General features: G+C 35.4%; 1 protein-coding gene across 1 annotated transcript in view; it reads right to left on the bottom strand.

Moving 5' to 3' along the window:
* The window catches only part of CRISPLD1 (cysteine rich secretory protein LCCL domain containing 1), a 181,053-nt gene that overhangs the window by 29,068 nt on the left and 128,736 nt on the right, over positions 1-23,249 (bottom strand). Inside the window, exons 7-13 of the mRNA XM_053715141.1 lie at positions 21,958-22,137; positions 20,546-20,606; positions 18,787-18,853; positions 17,561-17,691; positions 16,384-16,427; positions 16,225-16,297; positions 5,785-5,860 (exon numbers count right to left, since the gene is read on the bottom strand). Of these exons, the coding sequence (XP_053571116.1) occupies positions 5,785-5,860; positions 16,225-16,297; positions 16,384-16,427; positions 17,561-17,691; positions 18,787-18,853; positions 20,546-20,606; positions 21,958-22,137 (632 nt within the window). The remainder of the gene's footprint in view (positions 1-5,784; positions 5,861-16,224; positions 16,298-16,383; positions 16,428-17,560; positions 17,692-18,786; positions 18,854-20,545; positions 20,607-21,957; positions 22,138-23,249) is intronic.

Here is a 23,249-nt window from a genome sequence, read left to right as displayed (position 1 = left end):
GACATGAAATGTCGGGTGGATTTTCATAGTAGGAGGTAGGGTGAGACGAACAGCATTGGCATTGACGATATGAGCTATGGGATAAGGACCAACAAAGAGTGGAGATAACTTCCTGCATGGAGTGTTCATACGTAAATGTTTTGTAGAAAGCCATACCAAGTCACCTACTTCATATTTTGGAGGAGCTGTCCTGCGTCTGTCGTAGTACCGTTTATAGAGCCTTTTTGCGTTTTCAATGGAGGATTCAATACGAGTGAAATTCGAGGAAATGCTTTGGGAAAGCTCAGCGATTGAAGGAGAAGAAGAATCTTGAGTAGGATACAATTGGAATGTTGGATGAAATCCGTAATTCGAGTAGAATGGAGTTTGATTAGTGGTGGCATGTAAGGTGTTGTTATAGCAAAATTCAGCGTATGGTAGTAAGCCCGCCCAAAGATGTTGTTCAGAGGAACAAAAAGACCTTAGGAATTGTTCCAGCCATTGGTTACAGCGTTCGGTCTGTCCATTTGACTGGGGATGGTATGCGGTTGTAAGCCGCCTGTCAATATGGAAGAGTTTGCAGAACTCTGACCAGAGTTTACTGGAGAATTGAGTGCCTCTGTCACTTAAAACGGTCTTTGGGAGGCCATGCAGCTTGATGACATTAGAAATAAGAAGCTGAACAGTTTCTATTGAGGTAGGTAGTTTATGGTACGGAATAAAATGACACATTTTTGTGAAAAGATCCACTACAACCATGATGGTGTTGTTCCTTGAGGAAAGAGGTAGGTCGACTATAAAATCGAGAGCAATTTCGGACCACGGTGTCTTAGGAGTAGGTAAAGGCAGTAAAAGTCCATATGGTGGTTGTTTATTCCTTTTTGATATGGTACAAATGCTGCAGGAGTGGACATGTTGGAATACATCGGCAGTCATATTTGGCCACCAATAACTCCTTTTCGCTAATTCCAGGGTCTTTTTTATACCAGGGTGACCAGCGAGTGGAGAGTCATGTAATGATTCCAGCAGAGGTAGACGGAGTATGGGAGGAATGTATAAACGGGAGCCATGATAATAACATCCATCGGACTTCAACTGCAGTTCCTGTAGTGGTTTTAAAGAATCCTTCTGTTGTTCGGTATGAATAATAGGCCTGGTGTCGTATGTGAAACAGAGGAAATTTTCCGAAGGAATTATACTTTGTTGAGATGGTTGTGAGATGGACTCAGGTGGTATGCGAGAAAGTGCATCAGCTTTCTGATTTTTTGTTGAAGGTCGATAGGTAATAAGGAAATTAAAACGTGAGAAAAACAAATTCCATCTAACTTGACGGGAGGTGAGTGTTCGGGAGGTTTTTAAATATTGAAGGTTACGGTGATCAGTATAGATGAGAGTAGGGTAGGTAGTACCCTCTAAAAGATGTCGCCAATGTTCCAGGGATAGTTTAATTGCAAGTAGTTCTTTATCCCCGATAGGATAGTTTTGTTCAGAGATGTTTAAGGTCCTGGAATAAAAACCGACAGGATGGAGAGGTTTATCTAGATTCTCCCGTTGTGATAGTACTGCTCCAATTGCGAAGTTGGATGCATCAACCTCTAAAATGAACTGAAGTTTTGGGTCAGGAAAACGTAGAATGGGTGCACTGGTGAATTTCTGTTTGAGTGTATCAAAAGCTGATTGACAGTCTTGAGTCCACTTGAATGGAATCTTGACTTTTGTGAGTGTGGTTAGAGGAGTTGCCAGTTTAGAAAAATCTTTGATAAACTTACGGTAGAAGTTTGCGAATCCCATAAAGGATTGAACCTGGCGTCTGGTCTTTGGGGTAGGCCAGTTCAGTACTGCTTCAATTTTTTTATTCTCCATAAAAATTCCTGAAGGGGATATTTCATATCCAAGGAAAGATATGGTCTGGGAATTGAAAACACATTTTTCAGCTTTTGCATAGAGGAAATTGCTTCTAAGCCGGGAAAGAACTTGCCTCACATGTAGAATGTGCTGTTCTAAAGTTTTTGAGTAGATGAGAATATCATCTAGGTATATGACTATGTTGACATCAAGGAGGTCTCTAAAAAGATCATTTATTAAGTGCTGAAAAGCAGCAGGCGCATTACACAACCCGAATGGCATGACTACGTACTCGAATAAACCATAACGGGTTCGGAACGCAGTCAGCCATTCGTCTCCTGATCTTATTCGGAGAAGGTTGTATGCACCCCTTAAATCCAATTTTGTAAAAAACTTAGCTCCCTCTAGTCTCTCAATAAGCTCTGGTATGAGGGGTAAAGGGTAGCGGTTTTTTACCGTAATTTTATTTAGCTGACGGTAATCGACTATAGGTCTAAGAGTGCCGTCTTTGTTTTTAACAAAAAATATTCCGGCCCCAGCCGGCGAGGTCGAGGGTCTGATGAACCCTTTTCTAAGGTTCTCTTCTAAATATGTCTTTAGGTGTTTTAGCTCAGTATGAGATAAGGGAAATATGTGCCCAATAGGGATCTCTGACCCAGGGAGTATGTCTATGGGGCAGTCGTATTTTCTATGCGGAGGCAGACTCTCTGCCTCCTTTTTGCTAAAAACATCAGAAAAATCGCTATAAACCTCTGGTATGGGTGGTATGTCCTGAGTGTCAGAAATTTGTAATACTGTACTGGGGAGACAAGTACTTTGGCAGTATGATGAATTGTAATTAAGTGTGGAATTGGACCAGTCTATCTGTGGGTTGTGTGTATGCAACCATTGCATCCCCAAAACCACCTGAGAGACCGGGCAATTTATTACATCGAAAGAGACATATTCTCTATGCTGATCATGAGAGACCACAAGTAGGGGTATGGTATGAAATTCAACAGGCCCAGAAGAAATATTTTTTCCATCTATCCCTCTCAAAAAAACAGGAGACTGTTTCTGCATCAGTGGTATTTTATTTACAGTGCAAAATTCCTTATCTATATAGGAAGCCGTGGCACCAGAATCAATTATCGCTGTGGCGTGAAGACGAAGTTGTTCCCACTGTAACAGAAGAGGGATTTTTATGTAAGTAACTGAACTCTGTTGAGTAGTACAACAATAAAAGTCTGTTAAGGTCTTACCCTTGTTTTGTTTTAGGAGGGAAGGGCAGTCTTTCATAGTGTGTTCGTCAGAGGCACAGTACAGGCATAGATTATTGGAACGACGTCTGAGCTTCTCTTGAGGAGATAAAGGTCCTTTGATGAAGGCAATGTCCATTGGTTCAGGAGTGTTTTTGTGTAGGGAAGAGGCATGTGTGGGGTAGGAAGTTTTCCTAGGGTTAGAGTCATGCCCAGTCTTTTCTTGGTACCTTTCCCTGAGGCGCCTATCTATTGTAATACTAAGTGACATGAGCTCTTCTAAGGTATCTGGGATATCTGTGCGAGACAACTCGTCTTTTATTCCCTCAGAGAGGCCGAGTCTGAACTGGTTCCTAAGGGACAGATTGTTCCATTGAGAGTCCTTTGCCCATTTTTTAAATTCTGTGATGTAGTCTTCGACTACCCTCTTCTTTTGTTTAAGGCCACGCATGGCGTTTTCAGCTGTAAGCTGTTTGTATGGATCCTCATACAATTGATCCATTGAGACAAAAAAATTATCCAAAGAATTCAATATCTCTTCATTATTCTCAAAGTAAGTGTTTGCCCATGTACGGGGTTCACCTCTAAGGTAAGATATGGTCGTGAGTACTCTAATCCTATCATTTGGGTAGGTATGAGGTCTTAAAGCAAACAATAACAGGCATGCATTTTTAAACTCTCTGTAGAGAGTCCTGTCTCCATGGAAACAATCTGGAGGACTAACCTGGGGTTCATATATATGTGTTCTTTTGTCTACTACATCCCTAATGTATGCTTTAAGGTTATCATTCTCCACTTTTAATGCGTTTAAACCATTTGTTAACAAATCTACTCTTTGTGTTAATGCCTGCATGTGAGTGTTAATCTCAGCTGGATCCATAGGTTTTAAAAGGCTTAGTATTCTGTCACACTGGTTTAGGAAATCTAAAATAATGACACAGTATTTTGAACAGGTCAGGTGAATCACAACTGCTGAGATGGAAGGTGGCAACAATAGAAAGTGTATGTAGCAAGAAGATACTAAAAACCACAATAGTCACAGGATGTGTGAAGGCGGCTTTCCTGTATCAGCAGGCTGTAATTAATGTAAAGGAGGAGATTCGCTATGTTAACCCTATTGCAGGCTGAAAAGAGTGGCTACACTCTAGTCTGCAGTGAAAACATGAAACACACTTCCTCCGGTAAGATGTTAAATCAGAATACCCAAATTTATAAGACATAAATGGTCAGAATGAACGATGAGTAATGATATGAAGTTTCAGCAGGCTTTTGTAAGTAAAACATGAAGAATAACATATGAGAGTAGATATATGCGAAGGTTGGAACTATGTTAAATAAACAAAAGATCACTGACAAGAAGACATATGCATTTTGAGGATATTATAATGGTAAGCGTTATAGTGCTGGCAGATATCAAGGCTGAGAGTCAGAAGTAGTAACACTTACAGCGTAGTCGGAAGAGCAGGCTAGAGCTGAGTAGCGAGAGAGAGAGCAGCTGGCGTGTGACGTCACCGCGGTAGTTGCGGAGCTCCGTGGAAGTGCTGAGACAGGAGACAGGAGCGTCCAAGGTAATTGTAAGAAAACAATTCAAGTGGAGGTTAGTAAATCACAGGAGTTTCAGAGGAAACTGAAGGTTGCAAGTAAAAAGCAACAGCAGCAAAGTTCGTGACAAAACTTGAATCCAAAGAAAAAAGTTGCTGGTAGCAAATTTGAGTGAGCAGAGTTCAGACAAAACTGGCTAGGCAATTGAAGTGTATATCAATACTAAGCAAAGAATGATTGAAACAGGTGTGCCTTAAATAGGGTGGAGACAGGTATGAGAAGCAGTGATCCTTAAAGGAACAGTACAACCAAGGATAGTGTATATGGCAGAGATGTATATCCTGACATGCATGAATCATGAAAGTTTAATTTTGACTTCACTGTCCCTTTAAAGGGACAGTCTAGTATGAATTAAACTTTCATTATTCAGATAGGACTTTTAATTTTAATCAACTTTCCAATTTACTTTTATCATCAAATTTGCTTTTTTCTCTTAGTATTCTTAGTTTAAACTAAACATAGGTAGGCTCATATGCTAATTTCTAAGCCTTTGAGGGCTGCCTCTTATCACATGCTTTTTAAATCTCTTTTCAACACAAAGAGACAGAAAGTACACATGGGCCATATAGATAACACAGGGGGTTATTTAAGATCTAGCACAATACAATGCTAAATTTAAGACAATAGATAATAAACAGTCACAGTCATGTGATCAGGGGGCTGGAAGAAGGTTCCTAGATACAAGGTAATCACAAAGGTAAAAAGTATATTAATATAACTGTGTTGGTTATGCAAAACTGGGGAATGGGTAATAAAGGGATTATCTATCTTTTAAAACAATAACAATTCTATGGTAGACTGTCCCTTTAAATCAAACATCCCGATTAACTGTTTTTTTTCACCTAGTAAGTCCTTTAAAGTGTAAAGTGTACCTCTACATACCTTATGTTGCTGTTGTTATTATTACTACTATTATTATTTTAAATCACTTCTACCTTTTTTTGCATAACCTCTGAAATGGTCATTCCTGATGTGTTAGGTGCTACTTGTATTGCTACCTCTTGGCCATAGGTGAAGTGAGCTAAAATGTTGATTATGTTCTACCAAGAGTTTTGGGCATATGCTGTACTGTAAACAAGTTATACATTTTAGTTCAAAGCCTTTTATTTTTGCTACTTACGTCAGAGTAAATACCAGTTCCAAATACTCGAGCATAATGTGTACTTGCTTGTGCACAGTTACGTGGACAATAGACCCTAAAAAACAATAATATATCTGTTCATAAAATATTCCAAGTAAAAGCCAAAAAAAGGAAAAGAAAAACAAAGGAAATTGTCACAGTATTTTTTAAAGCATTATTCAGATGTAACAATACAAGTCTATATATTGAAGGATAAGCTCAAAACACAGTGTATGTTTACATTGGTATTTATATTGCTTTGGGGATAAAGGTATAAAAGGAAAATGCACTAATATCCACATTTTGTTATTGCACTATTGCTTGCATATAAATATGTGTTATCCCCTGCAAAGTAGTTAAACACATAGTTAAGTCAACCCCAGTTATTGTGTTGAAATGGTATAAGCTTGTGAAGTTACATGAAACCCACATTTGTTTTCTTTAATGATTCAGATAGAGCATGCAATTTTAAATAACTTTTCAATTTATTTCTATTATCTAATTTGTTTTGTACTCTTTGTATGGTTTACTGAAAAGTATACCTAGGTAGGCTCAGAATCTGTTGATTTATGGCTGTACATATATGCCTCTTGTTATTGGCTTTCTGATAGTTCCCAGTAGTGCATTGCTGCTCCTTCACAAAGGATACCAATAGAAAGAAGCAAATTAGATAATAGAAGTAAATTGGAAAGTTGTTTAAAACTGTATGTTCTGACATGGCCTGAGTTCCGGGGGAGGAGCGATAGCGTAAGGTCACGTGCACGCTCGCCCTGAGCCTCCCTGTTTGAGCCGTTGGCAGAGAATCCTCGTGATAAACCCAGGACCTAGGACGGCTTTCATAGCATTTTCTACACTGCTACCGGCACTCCTACAGTGCTAATTCATCGCACTGAGCTGCACTCTGCAGCAACTTGGAAGGATGGACTGTTTTCTACCTTCTCTACATTTATCAGCTTGTTTAAGTGGAGCCCTACCAACTGCCTTTACAGCCAATATCCTTCCCTCCTCCCAAGGGTGCTCTGTGAGGGGGGCAGAGTATATTACAACTGGCCCAGTCTGTCTAAGTGGTCTGTGGCCTGTCTCCCCCGTACATCCCACTATCAGCTACCAGCTGCATAACTGTTCCTAAGAAAGATTCAAGAGCGGTTGTTCCCACCTCCCACGGGTGCTGCATGAGGGCGGCAGAGTGTACGCTGGTTGTCCCAGTTTGCTGGCATTGTCTATTCTACTACAGGATCCTTGTTTGGGGGAAGGTAATCTGCCCTGGTTCCGGTGGTAGTCCCCTGCCTAGCCGCTGGATCTTGCTAAAGTTACCTCAGCCTGCTTTTTTTTTTTCAAAAAATTATCAGCTAGACTAAAGATCATGTTAGAGGATCAAATAATTTTTTTTGACACAGCTAAAGACAATCTATAAAAAACTATAAAAGTGCCGGAGAAAGTTTTGAAGTTTATAGTGATACTAATAAGGTCAATAATAAAAAATATAAATTTATAAAAAAATATAAATTTATAAAAAAAGGGATATTTCTAGTTCTGAGTTTAGTCCCTGGGGTTGTAATGTTTGTAAGGTATATATAGTCTCTGATTCAATTTTGAGCAATTCTACTTCTAAGCTGCCCCCTCTCCAGTTTCTGGTTACTTTTTTGATTCCCCAAAATCTAAAATCTGCCAAGTTATTGTTATGCTTGGCAGATTTTAGATTTTGGGGAATCAAAAAAGTAACCAGAAACTGGAGAGGGGGCAGCTTAGAAGTAGAATTACTCAAAATATCCCTTTTTTTATAAATTTATATTTTTTTATAAATTTATATTTTTTATTATTGACCTTATTAGTATCACTATAAACTTCAAAACTTTCTCCGGCACTTTTATAGTTGATCACTTAACCCCCATAATTCATCCACAACATAAGTTTTGAATCTTAGTCGCTCATATAGTCCATACATACCACACTTGTGATATAGCACTATACTTTACATCTCCATTCACTTATAGAGATCCACATTAGAATTGCTCTTCTTTATTTTTGTACAATATTTTTTATTTTATATTTGCTATTCACATATTCTTAAGTTTAGGGTAATCTACGGACATATATCCCTAAAGTTGTAGTTTATTAATTACTTCATAACATATAGAAATATGTTATTTACACGAAGTTAGTTATAGACACCTTGTGAATAGTCAGTAAGTTTCTCTCTCCATTTAGATTACCTACAGTAATTTGTATATATATAATTCTTTCTTTATTTTCTATTAAAGATAATTACTGTCATATTGTTCTAGTTATATGTATAGGAACATTATATTTATCAGCATCAGTGATACAATATAAGTTATCACTTTCTTATATCCCTTTAAACACTCTGCACAAATAAAGTATGTTAAGGATTTATAGTAATACAGGAGATAATGATTTGTCTAAGCACAAATATATCTATTACTGTCATATTGTTCTATTTATATGTATAGGAACATTATATTTATCAGCATCAGTGATACAATATATGTTATCACTTTTGTATAGCCCTTTAAACACTCTTCTGAAATAAAAGTATGTTAAGGATTTATAGTAATACAGGAGATAATGATTTGTATAAGGAGATAATGATTTGTATAAGTACAAGTATATCTATACCACCTTATATATGTCTGAGTAATACCCAAAGTCCACCTTTATGGAAAAGAGGTGTTGTACACTGGCTCCAATAGAAATCAACAAACAAGCAGCCAATGAAATCCAAAGAACACCTTTAAAAAGTGTGAAATATACACCTGGAGTATCTTGATAAAGCCCTCCCAGGGTGAAACGCGTAGAATTTACTCCAGAAACTTTGCTTTTATTTGGAACCCATCAAAGATTGAAATACACGCAAAAGCTGCAATCCAGCCCCTCCTGTGGACTCTCTAATTTTATGGTTTAGGAGACAAAGCTACTGCGAGGACCAGGGATCTGATCAGCGATTACCGAGTATCCACTTTTACCACTATTGCCGTCTCTGAACACGGCTACAGCAGGCACAAATTGTCTGACTCAAGTTCAGCAAACATCATTGCAGTAAGAAGGATTCATCAACTAATATATTGGCCGATATATTTTCACGGAACGCCATTCATTAGACCTATCAGAGAAGGGGTGTGTGACCCAAACCACCAATCACCATACTAGCGAGCTGTTTGGTTTTTAAGCCGCGAAATACACCGCTATACTGAGACCCGGTACCAAGGCAAAAAGAATCAACACACGGCCTGTCTACCAGCTTCTACAACATCTCTAACTGTAAGGTACCTTACTATTTGTGCCATTGTGACTTTTAACTTATGCAGTAACACTGTAGTATATACTACCTACGAAGTTCAGTTAACTGCTGCTGAGCAAACTTCTTGTCGAAAGAAACCACTGATTGCAAGGGAGACGTCCCTAATGTTTTAAATACATCCATTGTTGTTTTATTGATCTTTTTATCAGGATTAAATATTTTACTTAGTAATATTGTCACAGAGATTTATTTTTTGCTATTTAATATGTCACTTATTATCCACATATACAGACTTTAATTGCCCACCACATCAAACGTATACACGTCACATTTTTCTTACTACACCAACATCAGTATTAACAATGTCAAATAGGTGAAATCTTTTATCACATTTTCTGATTCATAACACGCTGTCACTTTATCCAATTAGGAATTGAGACACTGGTTTTAATCTTTTAGTTAACAGAAGGATAATAATAGGATATCTACATCTTATGCTCAATTCCCACTAGAGCACTCAAGACTATTTTTCACGATTCTACTTTCTCTCACTCAAACGGATAGTCGTCTATTAATATAATAGTCACTTCATTGGTAGTGTTATCCTAGCTAATTTAACCATTAGCGCCAGTTACCCCTTTTTTTAATGATTTCTTTAATTGTCTTTAATATTCTTCTATGAATAAATAATGATGAGTGGAAGACGGTCCAACAAGTGTTATTATATGTGTAAGTGGTTGTTTTTGTCCTCCCTTTTTTTTTCCGCCTCTCTTCCCTCTCTCCTTTCTTTTTCCTTTTTCCTAAATGACAGACTCATTAGGTAAATTTAAGCTGACCTCCTGGAATATTGGGGGTATCACATCCCCTATTAAGCAAAAAACAATAATATTGCATTTAAAAAAAATTAATACCACTATTGCCTTCCTGCAGGAAACCCATTTAAAATCTGAAGAAGCCTTAAAACTTAAATCCTCATGGGTTAAGGAAGTTCTCTCATCCCCTAGTAAACAGCGGAAAGGTGGGGTTGCAATTTTAATTGGGAAAAAAACTAAACTACCAAGTTCTCCATACCAAAATAGATTCAGAGGGGAGGTTTCTGATGGTAAAGATTAGGCTAGACAAGGTACTATACACACTCTGTAATATTTACGCCCCTAATGTCTTTAATCCCCTCTTCTGGGAAACTCTTCAGGCTGATATCATTGCATATGTGGAAGGTTACCTTATAGTAGGAGGGGATTTTAATATGGCACCACAATACCCATTAGATAGACTTAGAAAAAATCCCTTTTGCCCAAAAACTAAAAGAGATAACCTAGAGTCTAAATTATTTAATATACTTTTTCAGAATATCAGAGTCAGAGACCTTTGGAGGTCACATAATCCTGATACTAGAGATTACACTTGTCTTTCTAAGGCACATAAGACACTTTCAAGGATTGATATTTTACTTTTAGATGAAAGGCTATGTAAATCAAAAAATATTTCTGGGATTCTCCCTATCTGCATTTCGGATCACGCCCCCATTTTTCTTGATTTTCAATCTAATGATTCTGTCTTTAGGAACTCTTGGTTCCACTTTCCGGTATATATGGCAACAGACTTTAAGTTTAAAACTTGGTTGGTTTCTAAGTTTTAAGAATACACTCTGTTTAATCATGACTAAGTTAATCGTCCTGCTATATTCTGGGAAGCTGCAAAAGCTGTTCTCAGGGGAGAGATACTAGCTTATGCCATTAATAGCACAAAGAAATCCAAATTAAGAGAACAGGAAATATCAAAGTCAGTATTTAATGTATATAACAACCATTTAATAGAGAAATCACCCGCTAGTTGGGCAAGATATACTCGACTGTTCTTCTTCAGAGGTCTTCCCAGCAAGATTTGAGACTACAGGCCAAACTATTTAGGTATGGCAATAAGAATGGGACATTTCTGGCAAGGCTAGCTAAGAGGGATAAAGGCAAAATTGAAGGTAAAATTTTATCAACATCAGAAGAGCTTTTAAATACTTTTTCAGATTATTATCAAGATCTCTACTTCCTTAGAAATTCAACCTTTCAGAGCGTGAAGATTTTTGGAGTAAAATTTCATATCCAACCCTTACACAGGAAATGATTGAAACTCTTAATTCTCGTATCTCTGAACTTAAAGTTTCCAGAGAAATTCAAGATCTTTCCCTGAACAAAGCTTCAGGCCCAGATGCTCTTCCTTATGAATTTTATAAGATATTATCTTCTGTAATTGTTTCACATTTAACCTTACTATATAATGATATCTATATCAAGGGTAATCAGCCTACTTCTAGTTTCACTGCCTCTTACACTACTTTAATTCTAAAGCAAGGGAAAGATCCGGAAAAAAAGGAATCATATAGGCCCATAGCCTTGCTGAATACAGACTACAAAATACTCACTTCCATTTTAGCATTTAGGTTGCAATCCCTTCTCCCTACTATTATTCATAAGGATCATGCAGGATTCATGTTTAAACGTAATTCATCAGCCAAAATAAGAGACGTTTTCCTTACCATTGACTATTTTAAAATGAGGGAGGGGTTGGATAGCGGAGGGGGATATTTCAGATTTAGGAATCATTTCAATAGACGCAGAAAAGGCCTTTGATTCAGTTCATTATGATCATCTATTTTACTCCCTTCAACGTTTTGGTTTGAATGGTAGTTTTTTTAAATTTATTAATAATCTATATATCTCAGCCTCTACAAGGATGTTAGTCAATGGATAGATTTCCTCAGATATATTGCTTAGAAGAGGCACTCGACAGGGATGTCCCCTTTCCCCTCTTCTCTTCAACCTCTCCATTGAACCTCTTGCTATCTATGTCAGACATCATCTTGAAGGGATTGGGGGATTGGGATATGTAAGAAGGAAATGAAAATAGCTTTGTATGCTGATGATATCCTTATTTACACAAGAAATACCTCTATTAACATTCCAAAACTTCTTTTAATCATAGACCAGTTTGGATCCTTTTCAGGATACAAGGTGAATACTACTAAGTCCGAATTTATGTGGATTAAACACCCCAAAGAGCCCACCCATAAACATACCATTTCGAATTGTTTCTGGATCTTTTAGATATCTGGGTATTGCAATTTCCCCCTAATCCTGATTTGTGGTACAGTCTTAATGTTTCTCCAATGTTAAACAAAATTAAGGAGAGTCTGAAGAATTGGCATAATCTTCCTTTATCTTTATCAGGTCGAATGGCTTTATACAAGATGATTTGCCTCCCTAAACTCTACGTTCTTCAAAACACCCCGTTAATTCATAAGAGCAAAGATATTCTAAAGTTTAATTTTGCCTTGAGATATTTTATCTGGCAAAACAAAAAAAACAACAGAATTTCATTAGTTAAACTCTCTCTTCCTAGAAATTTTGCAGGATTCGCCCTACCAGATCTTAAGCTATATAACTATGTTTTTCTTGTGCGTCTAGTGATGGATTTGATTTTTAATAAGGACTATGCCACAGATAACGAATTGGAGAGAAATGTAATTGCTCCACTTTTGCCCTCAGCAATAATACACTGTAAATCTAGTTTACTACCCAAGGAGGTGAAAAAATGAGAACTATATTCAATCCACTCCAGGCCTGGAGAAGGGTTTGTAAATTACTTGAGTTAGACTATGGGATTTCTAAATACATGCCATTGCTAGGTAATCCACAATTTTCAGTAGGATTCCAAACTTCAACTTTCCAGGGATGGTCTAGATTAGGAGTATATAATGTTTCACAATTATTAGATTTTGATAATAAGTGTATTAAAACTTTCAGTTCCCTTCGGGGGGGAATTTAATCTACCTCAAAAGGATTTCTTTGCGTATCTTCAAGCAAGACATTTTGCCTTTGATCTAATAAACAAATTTGGTTCGAACTGGACTTTAGGAACCATTGAAAACTGGCTAGTTTTAGTTAAAAATGGACATATGTCAATCCCCCCTTATTATCAGGCACTGATCTCCTTAAAGGGCATTACTAATTTGGAAAAATTCTCCTCCAAATGGACTATAGCTACCTAGCAGAACTATGGGGATACTGATCTTATCCAATCTTCAATTTCTGAAGTAATCCGAACCACTATCTACGCTTCTTGGAGAGAATCGCATATCAAGTTACTTTTTATGACATACTTCACACCTGAGAAGGGTTTTATATCTGGCAATCTTAATTTTCGCAATTATCCTAGGTGCTCACTGTTGGCGGCTAACCTTGTACATATGTTATGGGAGTGCCCAAGGATTAGACATTTCTGGCTGAAGTTACAGTATTGGCTTAATAGAACCTTAGGGATCTCCCCTCTGACATTAAATCTGACACATATAGTGTTTCTGCGGGAGGACTCGAAAAACCGACAGGTAAACTATAGATTTGTTAATACGGCCATCTTAGTGGCTAGATACCTAATCTTTAAAAAATGGAAAGGCAGGGCGACCCCCAGTATTCCGGAGCTTAAGAGTTGCTTGAAAAAAACAATGTATTTTAGAACAGATGGATACTAATTTAAACGATGAGCATGATATCACTTTTTTTTTTCTAAATGGTCATATTTCATCAACACTTTTTCTTCCAGTGAAATTGATTATTTAATTTATCCATTCAGAAACTCTGACCTGGTATTGTTAAAGCTCTGGTAATAGTTCTGCCGTCTCTGTTCCCCCTTTTTCATCCCCTTCCCCCCTCTCTCTTCCCCTCCCCCCTTTTTTGTTTTGTTTTGTTTTGTTTCGTGGTTGTTTCTGTTGTTTTCGTTTTTGTCTTGTCATGTGTAATCGGGCCTCTCCTGGGTTGGCTTTAGTGGGAGTGCCCTGGCTATGTCTAGTTGTTTGTGCTTATTCTGATTAACCTTCTTTTTCTGTTCTATTAATGAAAATACAATAATTCTCCAACAATTATAAGACACCCTGCAAGGTGTTCCTTATTGTATTTTTTGTTTCTTTATCAATGTATATTATGTTGGATTGTAAATAAAGAAATTGAAAAAAAAAACTGTTCTGTCTGAATCATGACAGAAAAAAAAAAGTTTCATGTCCCTTTAAAAACACTGCAACATAAAGTATGTGGAGCACTGATAGATGAATTTTCAGTCAGTAAACATTATTATGCACTGCAATGCTTTTTTACACATTCAGTATACAGATACTCTAGAACAGAAAAATTGCATAATTTCATCACCCTTTATAGAAGTCACTTGGGAGCAGTTTTAATTCTATGAACATATGCTCCCTACTCCCTTCAAGCATACTATGCTCATTGCAAAACACATTATCACTTACTGTCCCTTTATGTGATTTGAATTTTCTTCTGACCTACTAAAAATAGGCACTTACAAACACATTTCCTTACATGAATCTGAGTAATAAAAAATTAAAACCAGCGTTCACTTTATAACTCAGCATTATTCACTAAGGGTGAGAAGTTCAGAACTGTCAACGTTTTACATTTGATCTTATAAATGATTATCTATGATCTTATGTGAAAACTTGACATTTATGTAGTATGTGTTACTTGTTTTATTGATATATGTATTGGCAGTAAAACTAGGTTCATTCGAGGACAGTTCTTCCACATCGCAACTTAAATACTAGTGGTATAAAGTGAAAGGAGTTGGAAAACTAGGTGAATGACAGCAATTACAGCAGGAGAAAAAAAACTTTTGGGTTTCTCTTCTGTGAAGTGAACACGCTTAAATAATTGTACTTATTTTAAAATACTATTCCTTCATAAAGCAACATGTTAATTTTCCTAGGAGGAGACAGCAAGTGAACTGATGTTTTAATGTATGGTTCGTATATTCCAACATCAGACAAAAGCAACAGAACCGTAGTATATATCAAATGTCTTCTTAATTTGAAACTTCATTCTATGGTGAACTGTAAGTCAAAATACATAAAATAGCCACAGGAATATAGCCTGCGCGTAGGAGGAGATTGGAGCAGACATATAATCAAAACAAATAACACTGTTTCAAATTCCATCTGCTACGGAATTTTGGAGCGATTCCACTTTGCCACAAAAGCATTTCATGGATAATTTACACATTTTTTTGTTTAAAAGAAAAATGTAGAAATTTAACTTGGATACAAAACTTCAAATAAGGGTTTAGGTGAATGAAAAATTGAAAACTTTTACTATGTTATTTTATACTACGTACCAGTCACATATTATAAACAAAACATTTTTCCTTTCTGAAAAAAGGAATACTTTGCTTCAGATGTTACATTTATATTGTGTCATAATTATCATAAATTGCAGAGCAGGAAATACAGTGCTGTAAATACGTGTGCAGTAAAATGTGTAGGTAGGACATAAGAAGCCATAAGTTAGTTCCGTTTTTAGGAACCTAGCAAAAATGAGTACTACATATGTTGATAGCTTTATTTTGCAGCCTATTTATATAGGTATTTTTGTTATCAGTGAAATATATATTTTTTAATTAGTCTTGTTCTGTTTTTCCTAAGCTTTTGAGAGTACCCCTTCTTCCTCATATTGGAGAACATATATGTATTTTAGTATGCAGCATACGCATATGACAATTAAATATTTTATTTAAAAATATTTATAGATTGCTGCATATATTATAGATTTTAACTGAAATACAGTGGATATAAATGATATATTTCACTAAACCAAAATTTTAAATATACATTAACCACATATATTAAATTAAATGTTTAAAAAATATTCATAAAAAATATTCAGTTATTTTAAGTTATTGCTACCAATATTATACTTTTTTTTATGTACGTGACCAACAGCTTACACAGCGTTAGGCAATGCCATGCATGTGCATTTACCTTTAACATATCTACCACATCACTCAAGAAGTCTGGGGTGGCATCTGTAACAACTGAGAGTGCACATGCCTACAATCATATCATCACTTTTACACACATCAATTTTGCATACATGTATACATATAAATGTTTTGGGTTTCATATCCCTTTAACTTTGTTGCTTTGATTAGACTGTAAATGTGTAAAGAAAAAGTCAAAAAGTGAAACTGAGATTGCAAAATAAAACTTATGAGGTAATGGTGGTTCCCATATCTAAAGATGTTTAACTAGGTTGTGGTATATTCTTTGCTCATAATAATGATATAGTGCACGGCCTAAAATGCCTAAAATGTTAGATATTATGTTAAATACTGGAACTGGAACATACCTGGGGCAATGTGTAGCTGGGGGCTGGAAAGGACATAGCTGTTCCACAGTTGTTTCACATGTTACTGCCTGAACTACAACAACAAAAATGTCAAATTGATATGTGTACCACTAATAACATTATTTACTGTAAGACATTTTACATCTTAAAAATACTTACAAGTTACTTTGGAGACTGTGAATGAATTTGCCGACTGATATTTTCTGTAAAAAAAATAATAATATAAATTAGATTATGAGGATCGCTGTCATGGTACAAGACGAAAATACAAAGAAATCGTGGAACCAATCATGTCATTATTATTTTTTTTTATTCAGTGACATAAAATGCTGGTCAAATACATAAAAAATATATATTATATTTCTCTAACTTTATATACATACTTACAGCACTGTTCAATACCAAGTATAGAGATAAATGTGCGTAAATTTTTTTGTGTGAAATACAACCCCCCCCCTTAGACTCATGAGTTGCGGCACAAGTGGCACGCTTATGTTGTCATACAAGCAGCACTTTTCTAGACACTTTAATTGTCATAGTAAAGATAAAGATAAAGACCTTAGAGTTTTTCACACCTTAGAGCAGCCATTTTGTCTTGTATTACTATTCAAAAACCATGCAAACGTGACATGGCAATTCAAATCTGCACCATTTGCTTTCTGAAGAACTTAATTAGGAGCAATGGGGTAAACACTGGCACACACAACACAAAAAAATACCTACAATTGTTTTATGACACCAATTATTTAATAGATCCCCAAGCAACACCTGTCACATATAACTTTAAAATAAAAGTAAACAGTAGAATATATCTTTTTAACACTAAAACTATTTTTTTTAAATGAAACTTACAACTTTCATGGTTTTCATTCAAAGACACATTTGATATAGTTTTCATGCAAATTTAAGGTAATTATACAAGTTTTCCAGTGGAATACAATATGTGCCCCATTTATAAAGCTTTCAAGGCAGCTTTGGAGCCTGAGTGTTTCAGGCTGCATGAGCAGGCCTAAAACACTAGTTAAGTAGCTGTGGTCTTAAACCGCTGCTTCTTAGCATCTTTGTCACAGAGTTAAATCATCATAATGATTAACAAGCACTGACCTGCCACAATGCCGGAAGGCTGAGGTTCCTGGACAGGAACCTTGTCCATATAGACTATGATACATAGGGTATTTGTGTCCATACAGTGAATCACAGGTCATCTAATCTTGACTTTTTCGTTTTTATTTTTAAATAAGCATGAAGATATGCCTAAAACGTGACCTATATGGACAGGTAGTGTTGCAAGATACGTCTCCATTACTGCTGAAAATCATAACCACCGTACACTTACCCAATTGACTGGACACCATTTCTGTATGATTTAATAAAATAGTTTTTTCTTCCTTGTCTAGTGACATCAACCCATCCTCCTTCATTGTCTATTACACCAGAATGTATAGCTGCTCTGCAAATACTTGATTGCTAAAAGAAATAATAAATCAGATTAAATATACTCATATTTTCATCTCTACAAGTAAATTGACCTCTTTTTACAATAAACATAATTATAATAGAATGCTTTCATCTGTGAATCATTTGGTGACACATAAGCTTCTTAATATAAAAATATAATGCTTGTGTCACATAAATATTTCTTTCTTAAGACACGGTGAGTCCATGGGATCATTAATTACTGTTGGTAATATTACTCCTGCCCAGCAGCAGGAAGAGGCCCTTCCCAAAATCCCCAGTCATTCTCTTTGCCTCAGTGCAAGGAGGAGGTGAAGTTTTTTTGGTTTTAAAAAAATGAAGTTTCTGTGGAACAGATTTACAAGCAGCAACATGGCCCTCTTTGCATACTCTTAAATTGATTCTTTGGCCTCGGCTGAGGCCTCTTTTGGGAGAAAGGTTCTTTAAGAGGTGGTGCCGTCTGTTTAGTTTACCTGTCTTGTCCCTCCTTAATCATCTGTGTATTGGTTTCCAACAGTAATTGATGATCCTGTGGATTCACCGTGTCTTAAGAAAGAAAACAACATTTTTGCTTACCTGATAAATTTATTTATTTTTAGACATGGCGGCCCACCCAGACAGTTTTTCTATCTAAACCTCAGGCACCTCTACACCTTGTGTTATTTCCTTTCTCTCCTTTTCCTTCAGTCGAATGACTGGGGATTGTGGGAAGGGAAGTGATACTTAACAGCTTTGCGCTGTGGTGCTCTTTACCTACTCCTGCTGGCCAGGAGTGATATTCCCAACAGTAATTGATAATCCCGTGGACTCACTGTGTCTATAAAAAAAATAAATTTTATCAGGTAAGCATAAATTTAGTTTTTTTGTACCAGTCTTAATTTTCTTATGATTGATCTACAAGCTATTACTGTCATACAAAAGCACTGCACATTTTATTTAGTCTGTTTATGTGAAAAATATGCACATATATAAACATATATACATAATAAATAAATTAAATATTTTTTTTTAAAAAAAAATAACAAAAAATAAAGAAACATTCTGAAGTATGTGTTAAGCTTATTTAAAGAAAACTTAACAGTGACAACAGAACTGAAATTAATGTACCATTTCGTAATGAACACTTCCAATAACTTTGGCACTGTTCTCCAAGCAACCAGCTGAACATTCATATCTGTAGAATAAAAGAACCATGAAAAAATATTCAATAAAAACGTAATAGCAAAAGCAAATTAAATATTTTTTTCCACTTTTCATTACTCACTAATGTATTTTGTTAGAAACCACATGCATAAACCTTTGCAAGCAAATACACAAATTATAAAATGGGCTGTTCAGTATTTTCTCAGCACCAGACAAATGTTTGTGAGTGTGACTGGTGCCAGTAGTTTTGAACAGCTCCTGTTCTAATGGAAGTTACTATTTTTTAACAAAGAGATACAGAAGGAACAAAGTAAATTTGATAACAGGAGAAAAAGGGAATACTTTTTTCAATTGTACACCCTCTCTGAATCGTGGATTTTTGATTTCCATGTCCATATAAATAAAGTATCATTAACACTATGCTATTGCTTCAAGGTGTAATAGATTAAATAGATATATCTATCACGAGCAAATGATATACATTTGTAGTTTTACCTTTAAATATACCATGCTATGATGGTGATTACATTATGTTTATTTTTCATAGATTAAAAGAAAGAAGTCCCTGTTTTCATTTAAATGTATTAGAAACTTTAAAGCAAATGTTACAAGAATAGGTCACAGTATTAAAGGGACAGTGTACGTAAAGTTGTTTTTCACAAACTGTGTTCCCAATGAATAGTTATACCAGCTGTAGAGTATAAAATGGACAATCAGTATAATATTTAGGTTTGTTTTTTTGTATATGGAATAGCTGTTAAAATCACCATCTGTACATACACTTCTTTATATTATCTCTGTCTGTAAACCAAAGTCCAGTACTTAGGGCCTGATGACCAAAAACTTGTCGGCATGGGGAGGAATCTCTCCAAATCTTTGGGGATTTTTTTGAGCATTATATTGCAATGTATTTGTCTCTCCTTCACATCCAGAAATCCACAAAGAGAGAGAAACAACTCTCAAGAAAAAAACACAATTTTAAAAGTATTTGAGGGACTTTGCAGTACTGACGAGACGTCTTAGATCATCTTGCCAGAGTGGAGAGCTTTAGATAATCAGGCCCTTAGAGAGAACAATTGAAAATTAAAATTTTATTACTTATCTTTCTTAACTCCCACTGGGAGTGTAATTTCTTCTGCTGACTATGTTTACACATATTCTTTATAGCCACTACTTAAGTATAGAAACTTTCAGTATAGGTAGGATACTATGGCAAAATCAGCTATTTAAAACTGCGGATGTACAGATAAAGTAGCTATATGTAAACAATTTAATACATTCCAGCATGTCAAATGTATTGTTGAGAACAAAATGAAAGGCAGATAAAATTAGGGCACACTGTCCCTTTAAGTAAAGGGACTTCTCGCAGAAAATATTGAGTAGCCTCTATGTTGCATGGACTGTTGGCTGAAAGCTTCTGCACTAGAGGATGCTAATAACTTTCTTATGTTTGATAGAAAATATAAAGCGTACCTATTCTGCTAGTACTCAGTGCAAAACAAATATTTAATAGGTGGCTACTTGTACTTTTAGGCGTTATCACAATCCTGTAGAAAACCTTATCAAATGATTTAACTACAGAAATCCCCATAGACTTTAAAGGTGGCTTTCTGTCGAAAAACATTATTATTATTATTATTTTTCTAAAGCATTGAAATCAACCCCTTAATATTAAAAGCTGAAATAAAAGAAAAATAAACAGATGTACAAAAGAAAAAATCACCTGTTGCATGTTGTTCCTTTACACTGGTCTCTTAATCGCACTTCACAAGACACAAATTGCGCTATAATTTGGATGCAATCAAAAAGACATTGCAATTAGCACATCATTAAATATAATTAATTATTTAAAACATTACAATTATATTTATATTATATACAATATGTATTATAGTAAAACCTCTTTAGGGGTTATTAGTATACAACCTCACAGTGAAAAGCACTCTGCATCCATAAAGAAAATGTGGGAATATGCCTGACAACGTAATGTTTCTGAATTGCTTAAATAACATTGTATAATTGAAAGGAGCAAAGTGTTTGGACATTTTTTTTACTATCCTTAAGTATGTACATATCCCATACTAGTGGGAGCTAGTTGATGATTAGTGCCTGTACACATTTGTCTCTTGTGATTGGCTGACTAGATGTGATTAGTTTGCTACCAGTGGTGCATTTCTGTTTATTGAACAAAGGATATCAAGAGAATGAAGCAAATTTGATAACCAAAGTAGATTGGAAAGTTGTTTTTTAATATTGTATTTTCTATCTGAATCTTGAAAGAAAAAAAAATGGGTTGTATAGCCTTTTTTTAAGACTATAGATCAATAAAACAAAATTCCTTTATTTCTTTATGTTTATAAATCTTGAGCTCCTTCTGAAAATAAAAACTGAGTAATAGTTGACTTTAGGAATTTTCATATGTTTTAATCATGTTGATTTGCTGTGTGTCCTGCATATATATATGTCATTAATTCATATATCTAATAAAACATTTGGTAGAAATTATAGAAAGTTGGTTGAGACTAATAAGAAACCGCATTTGCCATATTTAGTATACATTAATAATAGTTTATAAATTAATAATTGTTCTGTGAAAATACACTAGTATAATCTTAAATCCTATATTTTATAAAGGCAGCAAATCAACCTTACAAAGGTTTTGAAAATGGATCCACTCATTTGCATATCCTCTGCAGGGTTCAGTCTTACAGAAAGATGGGTTTGCATACTTATAGTAACTTATGTTGTCTTTTCTTCTACCTGGCTGTGTTAAAGGGATACTAAACCCAATTGTTTTCTTCATTTAGCCACCAATCAGTTAGCGCTACCCTGGTGCTGAACCAAAAATGAGCTTACATTCTTGCTTTTCAAATAAAGATACCAAGAGAATGAAGAAAAATTGATAATAGGAGTAAATTAGAAAGTTGATTAAAATTGCATGCACTATCTGAATCATGAAAGAAAATAATTTGGGTTTCGTATCCCCTTAAGAAAGAAAATATATGGACTTTTGTTCAACTTAAAGCTATTGAAATATTACAAAATGCATTTAAAATATACATACTTCTTAAATACATAAGTATGTTTGCATAATAACAAATATAATTATGTATATATATAAAAAAAAAAGCTTACACATTTGTTCAGTACTGACAACTTCATTGTTATCATATCCAACAGTCCTGGTAGAAGATGTTGGTGAATGTGTTCGAGGTCGGCTTTGTGAAGTTGTATCCAATGGTTTTGTTCGTTGTCTCTCAATTTCATTTGTCTCTTCTTCAGGTTCAGGAACTGGATAATGCAATACTGAATTTTCTAAATAAAATAAATAAATATATAAATAATGTACAAAATATGCATTTACAATACAAATATAGCATCAGCTTTTAGAATTAATCTCTATAGTTTACTAGAGAACTGTGCATTGTACTTGCAGTTGGGTAAGGTCCAGCAGAAGATTTTAAACCCTGATGTGACCTTGTTTGATCTCTAGGAACCGGCCCAGCAGGCCAGTAATAAGCATCTTCCCTTCCCTGCATTGCTGCCAACTGTGTAAAGCTTGGTCTAACAGCTAGTTGTGGTTTTACAAAGACGACTCTGGTTCACTGGAGACTGAGGTGAGACCACCAAACTGTTTCTCTAAGAGACATCAAGATGGCCATTTATCCTCATGTCAGGAGGTACGACTCCAGTACTGAAGTGTATTACAATACACGTGTTCTTCTGTACACACGCACGAAAATAAAAATACTTCACTCTTTCACAGCAATGGGCAAATGTTCATACCCACAGATGAACACTATTAAAAAAACAATGCACAGCAGGCTATATTTTAGTTATGCTTAATAAAATGGTACTAACATAGGCAGCGTTTATATAGCATCATTAGCCACCATCCATTGCCTTTCTATTATTAAAGGTTCAGTCTACTCCAGAATTTTTATTGTTTAAAAAGATAAATAATCCCTTTATCTTCTATTTGCATAATCAATACGGTTATATTAATACTATTTTTACCTCTGTGATTACCTTGTATCTATGCCTCTGCAGACTGCCCCCTTATTTCAGTTCTTTTGACAGACTTGCATTTTAGCCAGCCAGTGCCCTCTCACAAGTAACTCCACAGTTGTGAGCACAATGTTATCTATATGGCACAGCTGAGCTATTGCCCTCTAGCTGTAAAACTGGTCAAATGCATTCAGATAAGGGGCGGACTTCAATGGCTTAAAAATTAGCATATGAGCCTACCTAGGTGTATCTTTCAACTAAGAATACCAAGAGAACAAAGCAAATTTGATGATAAAAGTAAATAGGAATGTTGTTTAAAATGACATGCCCTATCTGAATCATTAAACTTTAATTTTGACTAATCTATCCCTTTAATTGTGCAATTTCAACTGTACTTTAATTGGTTTATTTGACTGCAA

This window comes from Bombina bombina, chromosome 5 (genome assembly GCF_027579735.1).
Source record: "Bombina bombina isolate aBomBom1 chromosome 5, aBomBom1.pri, whole genome shotgun sequence".
NCBI classification, from domain to species: domain Eukaryota; kingdom Metazoa; phylum Chordata; class Amphibia; order Anura; family Bombinatoridae; genus Bombina; species Bombina bombina.
The sequence above is the reverse complement of the archived record's forward strand: the minus strand, read 5'-3'. Positions and strand labels throughout refer to the sequence as shown.